The 20,934-nt window shown below is 41.8% G+C and overlaps 1 protein-coding gene across 6 annotated transcripts in view; it reads left to right on the top strand.

Moving 5' to 3' along the window:
* LIPK (lipase family member K) overlaps positions 1-20,934 on the top strand; it is a 74,008-nt gene that overhangs the window by 15,451 nt on the left and 37,623 nt on the right. For 2 of the 6 annotated variants that reach the window (XM_060186440.1, XM_060186464.1), the window contains exons 2-3: positions 10,922-11,013; positions 19,411-19,519. In XM_060186440.1, coding sequence (XP_060042423.1) covers positions 10,991-11,013; positions 19,411-19,519 — 132 coding nt within the window. In that variant the 5' untranslated portion in view covers positions 10,922-10,990. Of the gene's footprint in view, positions 1-2,265; positions 2,471-10,921; positions 11,014-19,410; positions 19,520-20,934 lie in introns of those variants that run through there. The other 4 variants (XM_007537783.3, XM_060186535.1, XM_060186493.1 and 1 more) reach the window with 3 other exon arrangements.

Below are 20,934 nucleotides of genomic sequence, written 5' to 3'. Positions count from 1 at the left end.
GGCTCAGGCTCTTGTTAAAAACTAAATCACCAATGCCCTTTCTGTGACCCTGAGCCTTTTATTTTGCACCATCACTGAGAAGGAAGAACACCTGGAAAGCTGTTTTGCTTATCTGAGAGGGGAGAGGATGTAGGACAGGAACTATGAGATGATGTCACCCAAGTGGAATAGAGAGAGTTGAGGCACATGGAGTTGAAACAAGAAATAATATATACAGTCAACCTGTGACTATGATCTTGGAGGCACTGTGACGGTTACCATGGGGAGGAGAGACACAGATCTTTGGTGGTGGGAATGGTGTGGAGTTATACCTCTATTATCTCATGTCTTATAAATCATTATGAAATCACTAGTAAAAAATAAATAAATAAATAAATAAAGGGAAGAAACAAACAAAAAAGACTGAATGATGTTCTGATTCTTGGACTTGGTATCCATGCAATGAAGATGCTGTTTCTGGCAGCTTTTTTGTTTTTTTATTTATTTTTATTTTTTTAAATATTTATTTATTCCCTTTTTTCCAAATTTTTATAAAAAGAGTCAGCTGAAAATGGAGAGTGGGGAGTGGTGGGACACAGAATCATGAAGTCATGGAACCCAACAATAAATTTGGTGGCAAAAAAAAATCATTTTTGATAATATGGTAACATGTGAATATGACAGAATGACTCTCACTTAGCCATTGAGTTAGAACTAACAGTATCATCAGCCAAATACATTTAGCTCTGGTTCAGAACCTAGGCCTTTTCTCAGAAGCTGCCTTTAAAATGAGTTGAGAGGAGAAATAAAAACCAAAATGCTTTTTTTTTTTCTTTATTTGACACCTGCAGACCTGCTTCACCACCTGAAATGACTCCCCTGCAGGCGGGTAGCCAGGGGCTCGAACCCGCATCCTTACACCAGTCCTTGCACTTTGCTCCATGTGCGCTTAACCGCTGTGCTACCACCTGACTCCCAGAGTTTTTTTTCCACTATTTACATTTATAAAAAGGAAACACTGATAAAACCACAGGATGTTCATTGAACTTTGGCAAAGCTGTGAAACCAAAAATAAATAAATAAATGAATAAATAAGTAAATTACAAGTTATGCAGAAAATATGGAAAACAGTTGTTGGGCGTGGTGGTTAGGGAGCATAATGGTTATGCAAAGAAGCTCTCAGAGTCAATCCCCCACACCATAAGCCAGAGCTGAGCAGAGCTCCGGTGTTTCTCACTGTGTCTTTCTCTCTCTCAAAAACATAAATAAATAAATAAATAAATAAATAAATAAATAAATAATCTATTTAAAAACAAAAAGGGTTGTTAGCCACAGACATTGTAAAGCAGAACTCTTCTGAAAAGACTAGGAAAATAACTCTATCAGGGTGGGATAGAGAGCATATGGTCATGTAAAGAGATTCATGTCTGAGGCTCTAAAGTCCCAGGTTCAACCCCCCCACACCAACATAAGCTAGAGCTGAGCAGTGATCTGGTTAAAAAAAAAAAAAAGAGGGAGTCGGGTGGTAGCTCAGCAGGTTAAGCGTGGCACAAAGCACAAGGACCGGCTTAAGGATCCCAGTTTGAGCCCCCGGCTCCCCACCTGCAGGGGAGTCACTTCACAGGAGGTGAAGCAGGTCTGCAGGTGTCTTTCTCTCCCCCTCTCTCTTCCCCTCCTCTCTCCATTTCTCTCTGTCCCATCCAACAACGACAACAACAATAATAACTACAACAATAAAACAACAAGGGCAACAAGAAGTGAAGAAATAAATATTTTAAAAAAGAAAAAAGAAGAGAAAGAGCAAATAAGTTGAGCCAATTACTGCCAAGACGCATCCTGTTTATCTCATGCGTGACAAACGGCTTGTTACGTAATTTACAAGACACACAAATAAAAAATACTGGCTGTTGAATGGCGTCATCTTCAGGCTGTTTAAAGGAGACATTCACATCAAAGAGTCCTCAGAGTATGACTCAGGAGAACTGAATCAGGAAGAAGAGAGAGAATTTGAAGACAAAAAGAAAGAGATGTCCCAGGTATAGGAAACTGACAAAGTTAGGCAAACAGGAAGTAAATCTGTTTGGAGCCATCTTTTTTTTTATTTTTTACTTATTTATTTAAAAAGGAAACATTAACAAAACCGTACAATAGCAGGGGTACAACTCCACACAATTCCCACCCCCAGATCTCTGTATCCCCTCCCCTCCCCTGACAGCTTTCCTATTCTTTACCCCTCTGGGAGTATGGACCCGGGGTCATTGTGGGATGCAGAAGGTGGAAGGTCTGGCTTCTGTCATTGCTTCCCCGCTGAACATGGACATTGACAGGTGGATCCATACTCCCAGCCTGCCATCTTTCTAGAAGTGTGACTCCAATCACCAGAGCCAAGACTCACCTGGGACTGGAACTTACAAATGTCTCTTGAGAGAACACTGACGTACCAAATCCTTCCAGTTAGAGAGGTCCATCTTCTGATTCTCCTCACCCTCAGGTAGTATTTTAATTTCTTGTTGATGTTTAATTTTATTGACAAGGCAGAAAGAAATTGAGAAAGGCTAGTAGAGAGGGAGGGAGGGAGGGAGAGAGGAGGGGTGGGGAGAGACCTCTGCAGCCCTGCTTCACTGCTTGTAAAGCTTTCCCCCTGCAGGCGGGGGACCAGGGGCTTGAAGCTGGCCATGTGTGTGCTCAACTGTGCACACCTCTTCCCAGCGCCCCACACCACCAAGAAAAAGACAATCTTGGTTATCATAGCTTTCTGGTAAGACTTGCAGCTGGCTAGTGCAAGCCACTAATTTTATTTTATTTCTATTTATCTGTTTTCAAATAAGTTGGTAAATGCATGTTGTCCTCATAAAATGAGTTGGAAATGTCATCTTTTTTTCTAGCTCTGAAAAATGTCTTTGCTTGCCGGGCTGGGCTTCAGTGACAGGAGACAGACGACCAGGGACTCATGGCTGAGCAGTATCTCTTTATTCATGCGGAATGCAGCACAATCTAAGCCAAGCAAGCTAAAACTAAACTAAACTAAAACTGAAAACTCACAAACCTGTCCTTATATATACTGCCAAGTAGGGTGTAAACAGGATGTGACATAGAGAGGGTGGAGAGAAAAGTAACTGGTGAAAATCAGGGTGTGACAAGGAGAGGGGGCAGAGCAGGTGAGAATTCTGCCACTGAACCACCAATGCCCTGGAGGGAGGGTGGTGCTTAGTTAACAGTGGTTATGTAAATAGAATACAGTGTTAAGCAGGGGGGATTGAACCAAATGAAACAGAAGGGGTTTTTAGAAGCAGAATTAGAAGCATACCAACATTTGCTTACTTGTAATATTGATTTTGTTGATATCAGAGTATTCACCAATGAGTGGGAAGGGAGGGGGGTCCTGCCCTTATAAGCACAAGGTCCTGAACTGCATCCTGGGCATTGCGTGGCCAGACTTGAGCTCTGGTTCTCTTTTGCTCATAAATAAATGTTAGGTTGTAAATCTAAGGAAGCACCAAGAGAAGATGTAAAAACAAAGAGCCTTTATTATATTCTAGCCGGCTAGGGCCGAGTTACTGAGGGGCTGACACACCAGCTCTCTGGTAATCGACCCCGTACCCAAGTCCTATTAAGGTTTATATACCTTTCAGGTTACATGGCTATGTGACAAGGTTCAGCTACACAATGTGGTTACATAACAGTTTTACATCTATAGGCCACAGGTGCAGGGGAGGGGAGGGGGTCTTTTTTGTCCTTGGAGTTATCTCTTTTTCCTGACTCCAGGTTCCCAGGCTGTTTTCTCAGAGTCTTCCCTTGTATTTATCTCCAGCCTTGCAGACTCCCAGGCCTGTCTTGTAATTGCTTACTTAACCCTTGGGTTGCCCGAGTCTAGGTTCATTTGTCTGTTCATATTCCATTTTACATTCATTACTTTTTTGTTCAGTTCCTACATAAATAAATTTTTTTAAAAGAATATTATCCAGTGAAACCACTTGGGACTTAGATTTTAGCTTCTGTTTAGGGACATGCTTTTGAAAACAAAGTCAATTTCTAAAGTAGATAAGGGGTAATTATTCTGGGGGGGGAAATCCCACATGGTCACACGTGGAGGCCTCCACAGGCTCCTGGTTGTATGAATTAGAAGGAATTTTCACAGGAAACTAGTTCAAAGGTGCGATTTCTAGGTCCTTTGTTTAACCCTGCAAAGTATAGATTTTTTAAGAAAGAGGGAAGAGACTTGGGCACAGGCTATCCCGAGGGCCTATGGACCCTTCATGAAGGAGGGAAGCAGGAAACTGAAGCCCCCTTTATGCCCTCCTGCTCCCCAGTTAAACCCCTCTGACATCACCCTGATCCTGGCTTCTCATTGGCTCCTCTCCCTTTCTGGAGGGCTAATTTAACCCTCCACCACTGAAAATTCCACTTTTCATGTTCAAGGCTCTATGCTACAAGCCTGTGTCCCTGTTCCAAGTGGAACTTACGGCAACAGTCTCCAGGACTCCTTTCCCTGAGTGTCCCATTGACAATCATGAAAAGGACTTTTCCTCAGTCCCAGTTGTGATTTCCCACCTGTCCACTTAATCGAACCTATGGATCGTAGTGTGCATGCGAGTTATTCCAAATTGGCTTTCATTTCTGAAACCTGTATTTTTTAAAGGACGGGTTTCCTTGTTAGTGTACATCCCTTTTATTCATATTTTAAAGGGACCAACTTTGGGCTATGTTGTTTTTCTTGAACATTTTCTGTCTTTCATTTCCTTGATGATTTTCACTTGTTTTTATTTCTTCTTTCCTCCTGCTTTGGGTTTTGAGCTTGATTTGACTTTCTTTTTTGTACTTAGTATAGATTTGAATTATTGATGATAAAATTTTCTTTTTTTCAAATATAAGAATTTAGAGATTGAAATGTTCTTCTAGGTACTATTTTTACTGTATCCTGATAAGATATAGAATGATACAGAATGCTTTTTGTTATAATTCACAAATGTTTTTTTAATATTTATTCAGTTATTATCCAATAGAGACGGAAATTGAGAGGGGAGGAGGAGGTAGAGAGAGACAGAGAGACACCTGCAGCCCTACTTCATCATTGATGAAGCTCTCCCCCTGCAGGTGGGGACAGGGGGCTTGAACCTGGGTCCTTGCACACTGTAATGTGAGCCCTCAACCAGGTGTGCCAATGCCTGGCCCCTCACTTACAAATTTTGTTTTTGCCTCAAGGGTTATTGCTGGGGCTTGGTGCCTAAGAATCCAGTGCTCCTGGAAGTCATTTTTCCCATTTTGTAGCCCTTGTTGTTGTTGTTATTGTTGTCATTGCTATTGTTGTTGAATAGGACAGAAAGAAAACAAGAGAGGGGGAGAGAAAAACAGACACCTGCAGACCTGTACTCTGTTAAAGGCACCTAGTTGAATCCTACTTTTTTCTGCTCACACGTCCTGTGAATAAGTGCCTTCTTGACTTCTGTTTGTTTCCTATTTCCCTTTTTTTTTTCATTCTTTGCTTCCTTTCACCCTTCTACCTTCTCTGTAACCTCTCTTCTGTATTCTTCTAGGGAGAGCATAATATACTATTATGTTATCACTGCATTTTGTCCCTTCTACTGTCTTTTAAAAATATATCTTCCAGGGGGTCGGGCGGTGGCGCAGTGGGTTAAGCGCAGGTGGCGCAAAGCGCAGGGACCGGCGTAAGGATCCCGGTTCGAGCCCCCGGCTCCCCACCTGCAGGGGAGCCGCCTCATGGGCGGTAAAGCAGGTCTGCAGGTGTCTATCTTTCTCTCCCCTTCTCTGTCTTCCCCTCCTCTCTCCATTTCTCTCTGTCCTATCCAACAACGAATTGCGTCAACAAAGGCAATAATAATAACCACAACGAAGCTACAACAAGGGCAACAAAAGGGGGGAAAAATGGCCGTCAGGAGCGGTGGATTCATGGTGCAGGCACCGAGCCCAGCAATAACCCTGGAGGAGGAAAAAGAAAAGAAAAAAAAAAAAAAATATATATATATATATATATATATATATATATATATATCTTCCTTGGGATGGTAGTATTATGCCTTCTGTCTACAAATAATACATTTTATCATGTATTTATCAGTGGTAGAACTAGTCTTGTCTAGATTACTTTATCATGATTAGGAATATATAACTTTCATTATGCTCTCTTGAATTGAAATTTGACATAATGAAATCGTTCCAAAAAAAAAAAAAAATCTAACAGCAATGTACACCTTGATTTGAGTGCTAAAGACTGAAAATTAGGCACTAAGTGTAAACCCAGTAAGGATGAGATAGTGGACTGAAGAAACAGAAAAAGTAATTGAAAATAATTCCAGCGAATAAATAAAGAGAAACTATGAGAGAAGTTTTGAAAAGATTACCCAAAAAATCAGAAATAAGAATATCCTTCTTTAGTATTCAATTAGAGAATGGATTTGAGGAATGATAGAATGCAAGAAAACTACATTTCTAGCTTTGGAGGTTAGGGTACAAACTGTCTATAAACGAGGAGACAAGAGGGGCATTGATAAAGTATAAAGAGGACATTTTATGTAGGCATGTGTTTTAGACAGAAATCAAAGTGTACATGTCCTGGACACTCAGGGAAATGAGATGTCAGCTCAACTCGGTGGTTACAGCCAGATGTGTGGGTCTGTGTTTCTTTCTAAGGGAGACACCACCTGACAGCCTTAGATTAGGGAAAGGTACCTGAGAAAGAGGATGAGTATGTTGCAAGCTACAGTGAGCAGAGGCAGGACGCACCACACCTCTCCAGAGAGCGGAGGTGAACTGGTTGGCTAGAATGGTTAAACTAGAAAGGCGATTTGCATTATTATTACAGCAGGGGGAATACTAGTCAGTTTTGAAATGATATTAAAAATGTCTGGTGACATCATCTTGACTTAAAACTCTGTATTAGTGTCGACTTAATACTGTGTACTGGCTTCAAGTACATGTCTTATCAACTTGGCATCTGTAGACTACAGTAATATCACCACCAAAAGTTTAGTTCCAGGGAGCCAGACGGTGGTGTACCCAGTGAGGTGCACTTATCGCCAAGCTCAAAGACACAGGTTCAAGTCACTGTCCCCACCCACGGAGAGGGGCGAGGGGAGGTTTCATGAGCCATGAAGCAGGTGTGCAGGTATCTCTCTTTGTCTCTCCCTCTCTGTCCCCCAGTATTTTCTCAATTTCTCTCTGTCCTATCTATTAAAAAATAGAACATTTTAAAACAAGAAAAGAAAAAGGGAAACGTGGCTGCCAGGAGCAGTGGATTTGTAGTGTCGTAGTGCCGGCATGGAGCCACAGTAATAATCCTGGAGGGAAAATAAATAGTTTCTAGTCACCACGTCAGCCTCATTTACCTCCGGAAACCTGATTTGTTGTTATGATCTAAGTGTTTGTTTTGGTTTCGTTAGCTCATTCCATTTTGTTTCTGTCATTAGCAGGGATTCCCCGCACCAAGATAACATTTTATTTTTATGTCGAAGGAGGGAGGCACAGGAAGGAAGACAAGGAAAGCTATCACAGCACAGAATTGCCCCGCCCCAGGCTGGTGGGGGCAGAGATCTGGCTGCAGTCACTGGGGTGATAAGCACTTGGGACGGTCATGGCTGTAAGGGGAGCCCGCTGAGCTGGCCTGCATGTCTCTGTCAGAACTGATGATGGACATTTTCTTTATATTTATTTTTTATTTAAGAAAGGAGAAATTAACAAAAGCATTCTCTAATTCCATCCCAGGTGGATCACTTTCTAACAAAGTCCCAAAACCTAGATATACACCAGGTTCTGTGAGAGAGAGCATATTTTCACATGTGCAAAAATATATACCTGAAAGCAGAAGTGCACTAGAGTTTGCAGTGAGTACCCCCACAACACTTCCTCTCCACTATTACAACCTTTGGGTTCAAGTAGATCAGAGGCAACCAGTGGCACAGCTATTTACAAGATGCTGGGTACTATACAGCAAACCCTAACAAAAGGACTTTTTTTTTTTTTATTGTTGTAGTTATTATTGTTGTTGTCGTTGTTGGATAGGACAGAGAGAAATGGAGAGAGGAGGGGAAGACAGAGAGGAGGAGAGAAAGACAGACACCTGCAGACCTGCTTCACCGCCTGTGAAGCGACTCCCCTGCAGGTGGGGAGCCGGGGTTCGAACCGGGATCCTTATGCCGGTCCTTGTGCTTTGCGCCACCTGCGCTTAACCCACTGCGCTACAGCCCGACTCCCACAAAAGGACTTTTCAAAGTTAACCCAATTACCAAATAATGAGATGCTAACATTAACTATCGATTGTCTTCTTGAACCCTAAGACAGCAGGAACCTCACATTTCCACTATAGAGCCTCTACTTCCCCCAGTCCTGGAACCTTAGGATAGGGCCCACTTTCCCGCATGCTTCTCCCAATCCATATCAAATATTATTGCATCTGCCGATCGCAACCTAATCAACACAACGATTGCCACCTCAACATGCTTCAGCTCAGACTGTGTCCAGAGACTTCACGTGTGGAATGACAACCCTTCAGCTTCATTACTTGGATGATGGACATTTTATCAGCTTTCTGTGGACTCTTTGTGGCACCTTTCCTTCTGGACTTGACTCTTAGAAAAGACTTTATTTACATGATGAGCACAGGGAGAAACTCTCAGGCATTCGGCTAAGTTGCTGGTTGTTAGTGTCATACTGTGGAATGCTGTTCTATCCTTTCCAGATATTTTTTTTCTACCAAGAAATGATAAAGATAAGATTTTGTTTTTGACTCTGCTTGAATGCATTAGAGACACAGAAATATAGCTCTTTGCATCTCCCTATAAAAAAGTGTGTTGTCTTATCTTCTTACCTTAAAAGAAAAACACAAAGTAGAAATAAGCAAATGCAAGCTTCTCATAAACATTCAGCTGATATTTAGCTGAGGATTATATAGAAACATGTGTGTCTCAACTCTAACAGCACCTTTGCTTACCGACAACTGAATGAGTAGAAATTGCTCAAAGAGCCCTATTTAAAAATGCATTTTACTAAAAACAAGAGTAAATAAGGGGGATCACATGAAACTAAAAATCTTCTACACATCAAAAGCAAACTACACGAGATTAACCAGGAAACCCAGTAAATGGGAGAAGCTATTTGCACATCACACATCAGACAAGTGACTGACATGAAGCATGTATACAGACTTGGTAAAATCTACAGTGTTAGCAGAAATAACCCAATTAAAAAGCAGGCCAAAGAACTAAACAGACAGGTTTCTAAAAGAGAGACACACATGGGCCACAGACACAGGAAGAAACGCTCCATGTCATTGAACTAAACAGACAGGTTTCTAAAAGAGAGACACACATGGGCACAGACACAGGAAGAAACGCTCCATGTCATTTATCCTTAGAGAAATGCCAATTAAAACTCCACTGAGACTCCATCTCATGCCTGAAAGAAGGGCTTCCATCAACACACCAGGAAAGGACGGTACTGGAGAGGTTGTGGAGAAAAGGGACTCTGCTCCCCTGCTGGTGGGAATGCAGACTGGGACAGCCCCTGTGGAAGACTGTGTGGAGAGTCCTTAAACAAGTAAAAATGGAATCACCTTGTGACCCAGCAAACCCACTCTTAGGCATTTATCCAGTGGACACTCAGACAGTAATTAGAAGGCACGTGTGTACCCTGTGTTCATAGCTGCATTATTCACAGTAGCCAAGGAGTGGAAGCAGCCTGAGAGCCCATCCACAGATGATTGGCTGAAGAATTCATGGGAAATAGACTTCTGAATGGAATACTACTCTGCAATCAAAATATAATATTGTGTCCTTTGGGACACAATGGATGGAATTGGAGATGATCATGTTTATCAAAATAAGAGAAGAAAGACAATGATTAAATGGTTTCATTCATATGTGTAATCTAGAAATACGATTTACATGAACTTGACAAAACAAAACAAAAAATGAACAAGATGGAAGCAAGCAAACTGCTTGTAAGACTTATAAGAGCTCTGGTGGTTCTCTTTGGGAGGTGGGAGAGTGGGATCTGGAACGCGGGTGGTGAGTGTGGTGTGGAACTATATGCATTGCAGTCTTATAATCTTGTAACATACTGGTAATAGCAAATACAATTTTAAGAATATATTTTATTATTTTTAAGAGATATAGGAGAAGCACAAGAAGACAAGAGCATCACTCTGATACACGTGGGATGAAACCAGGGATTAGGCTCAGGACCTCGTGCCCATACATCCAGTGCTTTGCCTACCAGACCAGCAAACAGCCCTTGTTAAGACTGGAGGTGAAATAAAAGCTCCACCTTCCCCAACTATGTTATTTAATATGCAAGTCATATAAATTCCCCTCCTTTTATTTTGGGACAAGTAAAAGACTCTTTAAAAATATGTATTTATTGGTAACCAAACAGTTGTGCAGGTGGGTTAAGCACACATAGCGTGAAGCTCAAAGACCAGCTCAAGGATCCAGGTTCGAGCCCCCGGCTCCCCACCAGCACGGGGGTCGCTTCACAGGCGGTGAAGCAGGTCTGGAGGTGTCTGTCTTTCTCTCCTCCTCTTTGTCTTCCCCTCCTCTCTGAATTTCTCTCTGTCCTATCCAACAACAGCAGCAATAACAGCAATAATAACAGCAACAATAAACAACGAGGGCAACAAATGGAAAAAAAGTGGCCTCCAGGAGCAGTGGATTTGTAGTGCAGGCACTGAGCCCCAGCAATAACCAGAGGCAAAAAAAAAGAAAAATCATATATTGAAGAGGAAATAGAGGAGAGAGAGAAATAGAGATGAGAAGGAAAGAAGGAAGGAATGAAAGAAAGAAGGAAAGAAAGAAAGAAAGAAAGAAAGAAAGAAAGACCATATCACTTCTCAACTCTGGCCTAAGGTGGCACTGGGACTTGAGACTGGGAGAAGTGATGCCACAGACGTGCAGAACAAGCTGTAATAGACCAACCCATCTGCCCCGTCCAGGAAAGAAGCTCTCAATGTGATGTTTGTCCTGGCTAAAGTCAACACTGGCTTCCTAGCTTTTATCTCCTTATGTTGAACTACACATCTATTACGTTCTTCTTCTTCCATAGCCAGTCAACAGCGTCAGGTTGAGCCTGATGTAAAGTTTCGAGACCTCCTTTGAATCTGGAGAGGTGGCAGTCATTGACTATGTGGGTCGTTTGGCAAAGGACAGCCCCTCAACATTAAGTTGGAGGACTCGAAGAGCAGGACCAACAGCTTGAAAGCTGTCAGGAGCTGCTTGTTGCTGGCTTTGAAAGTGACTGGGATCCATGTGGATTCAGTCGGCTTGGAAGGATCGTCAGTTTCCCCAATGAATGGGTACTCACGGGATGCACCACGGGAAGGTCGATCCAATGCATCCCATCTATTACGTAAGTCCTTTCTTCATAACACCTAACACTGGTCTCTCTTCCTACATTTCTTTTCTCATCTTCTGAGCTCATTACTCACTGACAGGTGACAAAGAACTATGGCATCGCTGATAACAGTGAAGGCATCTCACTTGGTGCTTGCTGCTTGGCTTCCTTGTGTATGTAATCTTCATACTAGTTGTCCTGGACTGTAAGGCAATCACACACTTTGTTTAGATATTATTTTGTGTTCACATTGACAGCATCTTGTCTCTTTTGTTACCGGATAACTTTCAAACAAGTTGACTATATTTCTAGAACTTTACTCCATTTTCTCATTTATAAGATTTTAAAAAATATTTATTTATTTATTCCCTTTTGTTCCCCTTGCTATTTTATTGTTGTAGTAATTACTGATGTTGTTGTTGTTGGATAGGACAGAGAAAAATGGAGAGAGGAGGGGAAGACAGAGAGGGGGAGAGAAAGACAGACACCTGCAGACCTGCTTCGCCACCTGTGAAGTGACTCCCCTGCAGGTGGGAGCCAGGGCTCGCTCGAACCGGGATTCTTATGCTGGTCCTTGAGCTTTGCGCCATCTATGCTTAACCCGCTGTGCTACCGCCTGACTCCCCTTATAAGATTTTTTTTTTTTTTTACCAAAGCACTACTCAGTTCTGATTTATGGTGGTGCCACGGATTGAACCTGGGACTCAGGCTTTGAAGCCTCAGGCATGAGACTCTCTTTGCATAACCATTATGCTATTTACCTCGCCCCCTTATAAGAATTTGTGACTGTCTGCTCCCCAAACTTAATCCTAATGGCAAAGGAAATATTTTCCTCAAACCTATTAAAACAAGTAAGCTTGTTTTTTCCTTCTACTGACATAGTGCCCAAACATTATTTTATTTTTTTTAATTTCAGCAAAGGCTGGGGTGGGGATTTTTTCTTTTTTTTTTTAATTTAATTTTTTATTTATAAAAAGGAAACATTGACTAAATCATAGCATAAGAGGGGTACAACTCCACACAATGTCCACCACCAGAACTCCGTATCCCATCCCCTCCCCTGATAGCTTTCCTATTCTTTATCCCTCTGGGAGTATGGACCCAGGGTCATTGTGGGATGCAGAAGGTGGAAGGTCTGGCTTCTGTCATTGCTTCCGGGCTGAACATGGGCGTTGACAGGTGGATCCATACTCCCAGCCTGTCTCTCTCTTTCCCTAGTGGGGCAGGGCTCTGGGGAAGCCGGGCTCCAGGACACATTGGTGGGGTTGTCTGTCCAGGGAAGCCTGGTTGGCATCATGGTAGCATCTGGAACCTGGTGGCTGAAAAGAGAGCTAACATCCAAAGCCAAACAAATTATTGACCAACCATGGACCTAAAGGCTGGAATAGTGCAGATGAAGTGTTGGGGAGTCCTCCATTTTGTAGATAGCTAGTAGGCATATTTTAGTTATATTCCAAAGGGCCTGTGGCTAAACTAGTGTTTTGTTTGTTTGTTTGTTTTGTTTTGTTTTGTCTTGTCTTGTTTTATTTGCGTTTTTGTTTTTTCCTGAGCCTGAAATCTGATATGCAGGTGGATCCTAATTATTATTTGGGGAGGTGATGTCATGGCTGACAGAAGGACCAGAAAGCTGGAGCAGGGAAGAGAGTGGCTTCCTAATATGAGAAAGGGTGTATAAACATTGTTGACTGTAAACTTCATCGATTTGATGTGATCTGGGGCCCATATTCAGCTTAGGAGCCTGTGTGACCTCTGCATCCCTCTAGATCTGAGCTCACATTCTGTGGTCATGAGTAGGAACATTCCAAGCTGCCCCAATATCAGGACCCATCTTCCTCAGGTGTAGCATAGAGTATATTGTCCAGCCTCCCTTTGGAGGATGGAACATTCTCTACCATTGTTGATCCAAGTTGAGGGCAAGATCCTATGGGGCCCACAAAGGGGTCTATTGTATTTTTTCCTGATAGGAATGACCAGTAACAATGAAGAGAGGGATTTATTCAAAGTATAGGCCCGTCATGTCTGTCTGGGAATCTCAGAACTCCACGAATAGGGCCCCAGCTAATGGGGTGGCCTGATAGTGACTAAAGAGTCATCATTAACGTACACCAGTCTCAAATTCTTATTCAGCTTTTGCAGTCCTTGCTTTGATGAGGTTAGTTTTGGAGTGAGTGAGATAACTGTAATAAGAATTAGATGAGTGTATCTAAGTCTAAGTAGATACTATTTCATTATGAACTTTTTACTGACTCACTGTAGACTATTGTGTATTTTTGCTTTCACATATATATTTTGCCCTAATTTATGGATACATGTGAACATATGTTCTCTCTTAGGGGACCTGGTCTATATCTAAGTTTTTGTGATTTTGTTAGGAAGTAACCTCCTGGAATGAAATTTGAGAATACTATGAAAGGAAAGGTCTCTGAGGGGTTGACATTCCATGCCTGATGTCTCTGGACACAGTCTAAAGTGAAGCATGCTGGGGTGGTACTAATTGCATTGACTAGGTTGGGATCAGCGGATGCAATATCATTTGGTATGAATTGAGAGAAGCATGCTAAAAAGTGAGCCCCACCCTAGAGGTTCCAGCACTGGGGGAAATACAGGCTTTAAAGAGGAAGTGGGAGGATCCTGCTGTCTTAGGGTTTAAGAAGACAATAGATAGTTATAGCTATAATCACATTATTTGGCAACTGGGTTAACTTTGAAATATCCCTTTGTTCGGATTTGCTGTATCATACATAATATCACTATAATTTATACCATTTGACATTATTTGTATATAGCAGTGCCACTGGTTGCTTCTGTTCTCCCTGGTGTAAGCTTTCAACATAGTCAACATATCAAAGACTCAGCTTCTGTATTAAAAAGACTCAGTCTGTGCTTTAAAAAGCTTGAGACATTCAATGAATTTTCCCCCTCTCATATTAACTAAATAGTGATTTATCTGATTACAAATTGATAGGAGTGTACATAAACACCATTCCTACCATTAAAAAACTGTGTCCCACCCCCCCCCCCCAACCCTGCCCCGTGAAGCTGAACATCCACCCTCACCCTCAACCCAGGGTTTTTACTTTGGTGCCTAACTCCGTGCCAAACATTGTAAAGAAAGTTATTGCTTTGATAAATTCTCACTATAGGATTTTATAAAAGAGAGCAGGACTCAGTGAAAAGAATGTGGAACAAAGCATTTTGTTCAAAATTTAAATTGACATTTCTCTCTGTGTGAAAATTATAATAGGATATCTAAGGTTAGTTCATTATATAAGAATGATAGATTAAATAGGTAAATACTTAACGTGGTAAAAAATCATGAATTCTTGCTAGTAGTTTTAAGAAAACAGAATTTTATACGCCTGGGGAGATACCTCTCTGGTTATATATATATATATTTTTTTATGCCTAGGATGGTGAAATAACCCACTTGGATAGTACATTCATTGGTCATGTTTGAGCCTGGCCCCAGCTGCATTGAAGGAAGTTTTGGTGTTGTCATTTCCCTCTCTGCAATTATCTAAGAATTAAAAATAAAAATACTTTCATGCCTAAAGCGCTGAGGTCCCAGTTTCAAGTCCCAGAACCATTGTAAAACATTGATTTATAAATTAATGAATATTAATTAGCTCTGGCATTAAACAAAGGAAGTGGGTATATTTTTGTTGTTATATTGTATTAGTTTGTTTACATTTACAGAGGGGTATAGAAGTGAAAGAAGCCACAGCACTGAAGTTTCCTTTTATATAGTGGGCCTGGCTTGAACCTGGGCAGCACACATGGCAAAGCAGTGCCTCTCCAAATGAGCTATTCCACTGGCCTGATTCTTTTTTACTGTGTTATTATTGACTTGATATTGATTTACAAGACTGTATAATAGGGGTACAACTCCATACAGTTTCCACCACCAGAGTTCCCTGTCTGGTTCCCTCCACTGAAAGCTTCCCTGTTCTTCATCTCTCTGGGAGTCTGGACCCAAATTCTTTCTGGGGAGCAGAAGGTGGGAGTTGTGGCTTCTGTCATTGCTTCTCCACTGGACATGGGTGTTGGCAGGTGGATCCACACCCCCAGCCTGTGTCTGTCTGTCCCTAGTGGGGCAGGGCTCTGGGGAGGGGAGGCTCCAGGACACATGGGTGAGGGCGTCTGCCCAGAGAAGTCAGGATGGTGTCATGGTAGCATCTGGAACCTGTTGGCTGAAAGGCAATAAGATATAAAAATGATTAATAAACAGGAACCATAAAGTAGGAATAAAGCAGATGAAAATAGGGACCTTAGGGTCAAAGGAAGCAAGGGACTCTGTTTTAGGAGAGTCTATGACTTTTTTTTTTTTTTGCCTCCAGGGTTATTGCTGGGGCTCACTGCCTGCACCATGAATCCACTGCTCCTGGACACTATTTTTTTTTTTTTTACCCTTTTGTTGCCCTTGTTGTTGTAGCCTTGTTGTGGTTATCACCATTGTTGTTGATGTCATTGTTGGATAGGACAGAGAGAAATCGAGAGAGGAGGGGAGACGGAGAGAGGGAGAGAAAGACACCTGCAGACCTGCTTCACCGCCTGTGAAACAACTCCCCTGTAGGTGGGTATCCCAGGGCTTGAACCGGGATCCTTCCGCAGATCCCTGCGCTTTCCACCACATGTGCTTAACCCGCTGCACTACTGCCTGACTCCCAAGAGTATATGTCTTGATGATTTTGTTTGTATTTGATATCTTGCATGAAGTTGGACTAAAAATATTGTCTGGAAAGATGGTGTCTGAGTTGAGAGTAGAACTAGGAAGCAGGATTGGGTAACATAGTTGCCCACAAACTTCAAGAAGATATATAAATACAATTAACTGTTTACCACAGTGATCTGGCCCAGGGCCCATGTCTGTTCCTATTTAGCATGGGAGCCTGTACAGCCTCTGAGTCCCTGTCAGACTGAGCTCACAGGCCGTAGTGACAACTGGGTCACTGGCCAAATTCTTTTTTTTTTCTTTAATTTTTTAATTATCTTTATTCACTGGATAGAGACAGTCAAAAATTGAGAGGAAGAGGGGATAGAGAAGAAGAGAAAGGTAGAGAGACACCTGCAACCCTGCTTCAGTTATAGATATACTGACATATTGATATATTCAGCTATAGATATAGACATATTCAGTTATAGATATATTGATAGTTATAGAACTGGATCATTGAATCACTTTGATAGGGTGACAATATCACAACATTTATTCTTCTGATCCATGAGCAAGTACTAACCTCCCCTAGCTTTGTGTCCCTTTGTGTATCTTTCTCTTTTCTTTCTTTCTTTTTTTTTTTTGCCTCCAGGGTTATACCTGGGACTTAGTGCTGACAATACAAATCTACGGAATCCACTGCTCCTGTGGTCATTTTTTCCATTTTATTGGAAAAGAGAGAGAGAAATTGATAGAGGAGGGGGAGGTAGAGAGGGAGAGAGATAGAGAGACACCTGCAGGTCTGCTTCATCACTCATGAAGCTTTCCCCCTGCAGGTGGGAGTCCGGGGACTCGAACTGGTTCCTTGTCCAGGTCCTTGCTCTTGGTGCTCCTACTATGTGCACCTAACTAGGTGCACCACCACCTGGCCCACTCTTGAAAAAATTTGTATTATATTTTTATTTTGGATAAAGGACGAGAGAAATTGAGAGGAAAGAGGGAGTTAGAGAGGGAGACAGAGACAGACATACCTGCAGCCTGCTTCACCACTAATGAAGCTTCCCCCCGTAGGTGGGGACCAGGGACTCGAACCCTGTTCCTTGTGCGCTGTGACAGGTGCGTTCAACCAGGTGCCCCACACATCCTGGTCCACATGTACGCCTTTCAGCGGTGTTCAGTAGTTTTCATGGGAAGGCTTTTCATCCTCTCTCATTGGCTTGAATGTGAGGTCTGAGGTGTTTACCTTTGTTCAGTTTCACGTGGAGCCACTTTTTCACTTCCCTCTAACATTGTCACCATCACTGCCGCTCTACTGATGATTTTTTTTTTTTTTTTGCTTCTGGCATTATCTCTGGGGCTCAGTGCGGGCACTATGAACCCACTGTTCCTGGAGGCCATTTTTTTTTTCCCATTTTATTGGATAGGACAGAGAGAAATTGAAAGGAGATGGGAAATAGAGAGGGGGAGAGACAGAGACACACCTACAGCCCTGCCTCACCACTTGTGAGGCGTCCCCATGTTGGGTGGGGAGCTGGTGCCCTTGCGCTCAGTTCTGTGCATGCTTACCTGGTGTGCCATGGCCTGGCCCCGGCTATTCTTTCTTTCTTTCTTTTTTTGTTCCGGCTATTTTTTTCTAGTAGTTTATTTCTGTGGAGAATTTAGGGCAGCATGTCTTCTGTAAATGTGATAGTTTAGCTTCTTTCCTTCTATTTTTGATTTCTGTAATGTTCTTTTCTTGCCAGATTGCTCTGGTAAGGACTTCTAAGTCTTTCAGGACTGTGATCAATAGCAATAGTGACAGTAAACATCTCTGTCCTTGTCCTGGACTTTGGGGGGAGGGGAGGGTTTTTAGTTTTTGTCCAGTGAGAGTGATGTCAGGGTTCATTCTTTGTGATTCTTGTGTAATTCATTCTGATCCATATGAACAGGGGCTTTTATTTGGTGGAAGACTTTTGATTCCTGATTCAACTTCTTCTGTAGTGTTCTGCCTATTTAGACGATGTCTTCCTGGGTCAGTCTAGTGAGGTTATTGAGTTTTAAGAAAGTGTCCAATTCTCCTAGGCTTTCCTGTTGCCATGTATGTAGAATGATTTCTTTTCTCTTTATATTTTGTTTCACCACTGAGCTCAAATATATGTTCAGTTTCCATTGGTTTCTGGTTTATATACCAAATTCTATATGACACATATAACATTTATTAGCTGAATAATTTCATTCTTCCTCATCCATAAGTGACTTCAGTGATTTCTTGGGGAAATTTTACTTGATTAAAATATGCCTTATAAAATAGTATTATACACCTACAAATTATATATGTTTACATATATATATTATCTTTTTTATCACCACCTACTAATTGAACAATTGAGTAATGCGTGAATATTTTTTTTAATTTTCAAGAAAAGTTAACAGATTTCTTTCCATAAAGGTTGTAACCACTTTGGACAAAAGTGATGGTTTTTCTCATAACCAGATGTATGAAATGTGCTTTGATGACTTTATGAACTATTATATGACTTTTTCTGCAAAGTATACAATTCCTTCTTTTGTTGAGTTGGCTACTAGAGGTTTTTTTTTTTTTATCACTTATTTATTAATGAGAAAACTAGGTGGAGAGAGAGAAAGCACCAGACATCACTCTGGTACATGTGCTGCCAGGGATTAAACGCAGGCTCTCATGACTAAGAATGCAGTGCTTGCCCTCTGTGCCACCTCCCAGACCACACCTACTGGGGATTTAAACAATCTTTCTCTTCCCCTGCCTTCCTAACTCTTTTTCTTGATCCTTCTTTCTTTCTGGCCATCTTCCCTCAATTTTTTCTTTCCTTATTTCCTGAAAAATGGTCATAGATCTCAGCTGATAGGGCACTGGACTTTCATGCCTGAGGTTCTGGGTTCGACTCCTGGCATGGCATGTGCTGCACAGCTGTTCTGGCTTCTCTGTCTCTCTCCTTCTTTCTGCCTTGTGTGACTCTTTCCTTTGTAGCAACTAAAATGCAATCTTAAACACACACACACACACACACAAAAAAAAAGGTCACCATTTCAGATTTCAAGTCTCCAACAATGAATTCTAGTGTTTATCTTAATCTGTAAAGCAAATCTTTAAACCTTTTTTAAATTTTTATTTATTTATTATTAGACAGAAAGAGAGAAATTGAGAGGGAAGAAAAAGATAGGGAAGGAGAGAGACACAGAGACACCTGTAGCCCTGCTTCACCACCCTTGAAGATTCTCCTGCAGGTGGGGAGCAGGGCTTGAACCTGGGTCTTTGTGCACTCTAAGGTGAGGGCTCAAACAGGTGCACCGCCGGCTGGGCCCTGAAGCACATTTTCAAAGCATATCTCTGCTCCCTCTCACAGAAGCTGTCCGAGGATCACGAACACCTCATGTTTAGAGCTCACTTTCATTATAAGTATTTTTATTTTCTTCCCCAGACAAATGCGGCAGATTTTAGCAGTGGCCTGCTGGATACTTCTTCTTGGACCTATATGTGCTTGTCACAAGAAAAAGGCCACAACAAATCCCGAAGCTAATATGAATATTGTAAGTCATTCAGTTGAACAGCATTTAAGAAATAGGAGAGCTGGGGGTCGGGCGGTAGCACAGTGGGTTGAGTGTACAAGTGGCGCAAAGTGCAAGGACCTGCCTAAGGGTTCGATCCCCTGGCTCCCCACCTGCAGGGGAGTCGCTTCACAAGTGGTGAAGCAGGTCTACAGGTGTCTGTCTTTCTCTCTCCCTCTCTGTCTTCCCCTCCTCTCTCCATTTCTCTCTGTCCTATCCAACAACAATGACATAATAATAATAACTACAACAATAAACAAAAAGGGAATGAATAAATAAATAAATATTAAAAATAAATATAATAAATAAATATTTAAAAAATAGGAGAGCTGGGAGTCGGACGGTAGTGCAGTAGGTTAACCTCACGTGACATGAAGTGCAAGTACCGGCATAAGGATCCTGGTTGGAGCCCCCGGCTCCACTTCACAGGCGGTGAAACAGGTCTGCAGGTGTCTGTCTTTCTCTCCCCCTCTCTGTCTTCCCCTCCTCTCTCCATTTCTCTCTGTTCTATCCAACAACAATGACATCAATAACACCAATAATAATGAATAAAAAAAAACAAGGGCAACAAAAATGAATATAAAAAATAGAAGAGCTATCAGAGGAGAGAGGGGATACAGAGTTCTGATGGTGGGAATTGTATGGAGTTGTACCCCTCTTATCCTATGGTTTTTGTCAGGGTTTCCTTTTTATAAATAAAAATTAAAAATAAAGTAAAATAAATATGTTTAAAAGAAAAAGATAAGGAAGTACTAACCTACCACTTCAGATACAATAGGTCACCTATCTAGTTCTCAGTAATTCCTCTAGTGACTAACTTTTGTTTCCTCCACCTTTCCTTGGTCAGGTTAACCAATCTAGTAGTTGAAATGCCTAATCCACGTTGAGTCAGTATCTCTCTTGGGGACTCGAGCGACCCAGTGATGTTAGTTAACCACAGAGAAGTTTCACGACTTCTTGCTGATGGACTCTGTCTGGTCTGCGGTGTAACCTTGAGCTCTTCCTCAGGGTTTCCAGAGCCTTGCTTTGACTGGCGAGCTACATTAACACACTCTTTAAAGTTCCGTAAGCCAAGGCTGGCCTTGGTTTCTTGTAATTATGCACCCTCACTCATCAATATCCTTACTGGAAGTGGGTTGCAATGGTGTCAGATACTAAATAACTGAATAACAATTGACAGTCCTCCCTTATGGTGTCAGATACTAAATAACTGAATAACAATTGACAGTCCTCCCTTATGGTGTCAGATACTAAATAACTGAATAACAATTGACAGTCCTCCCTTATGGGTTCCTTTCCAATGTGAGACTTCATGTTCCCACATGATAACCTCACCCACACCCAACTTGATTCTTCAAACTTTGAACTGTGAAAGCATTTCTAAGAACACTTATTAA

Source organism: Erinaceus europaeus, chromosome 1 (assembly GCF_950295315.1).
Source record: "Erinaceus europaeus chromosome 1, mEriEur2.1, whole genome shotgun sequence".
NCBI lineage: Eukaryota > Metazoa > Chordata > Mammalia > Eulipotyphla > Erinaceidae > Erinaceus > Erinaceus europaeus.
Note: the sequence above shows the minus strand (reverse complement) of the source record. Positions and strands in the feature narration are given on the sequence as shown.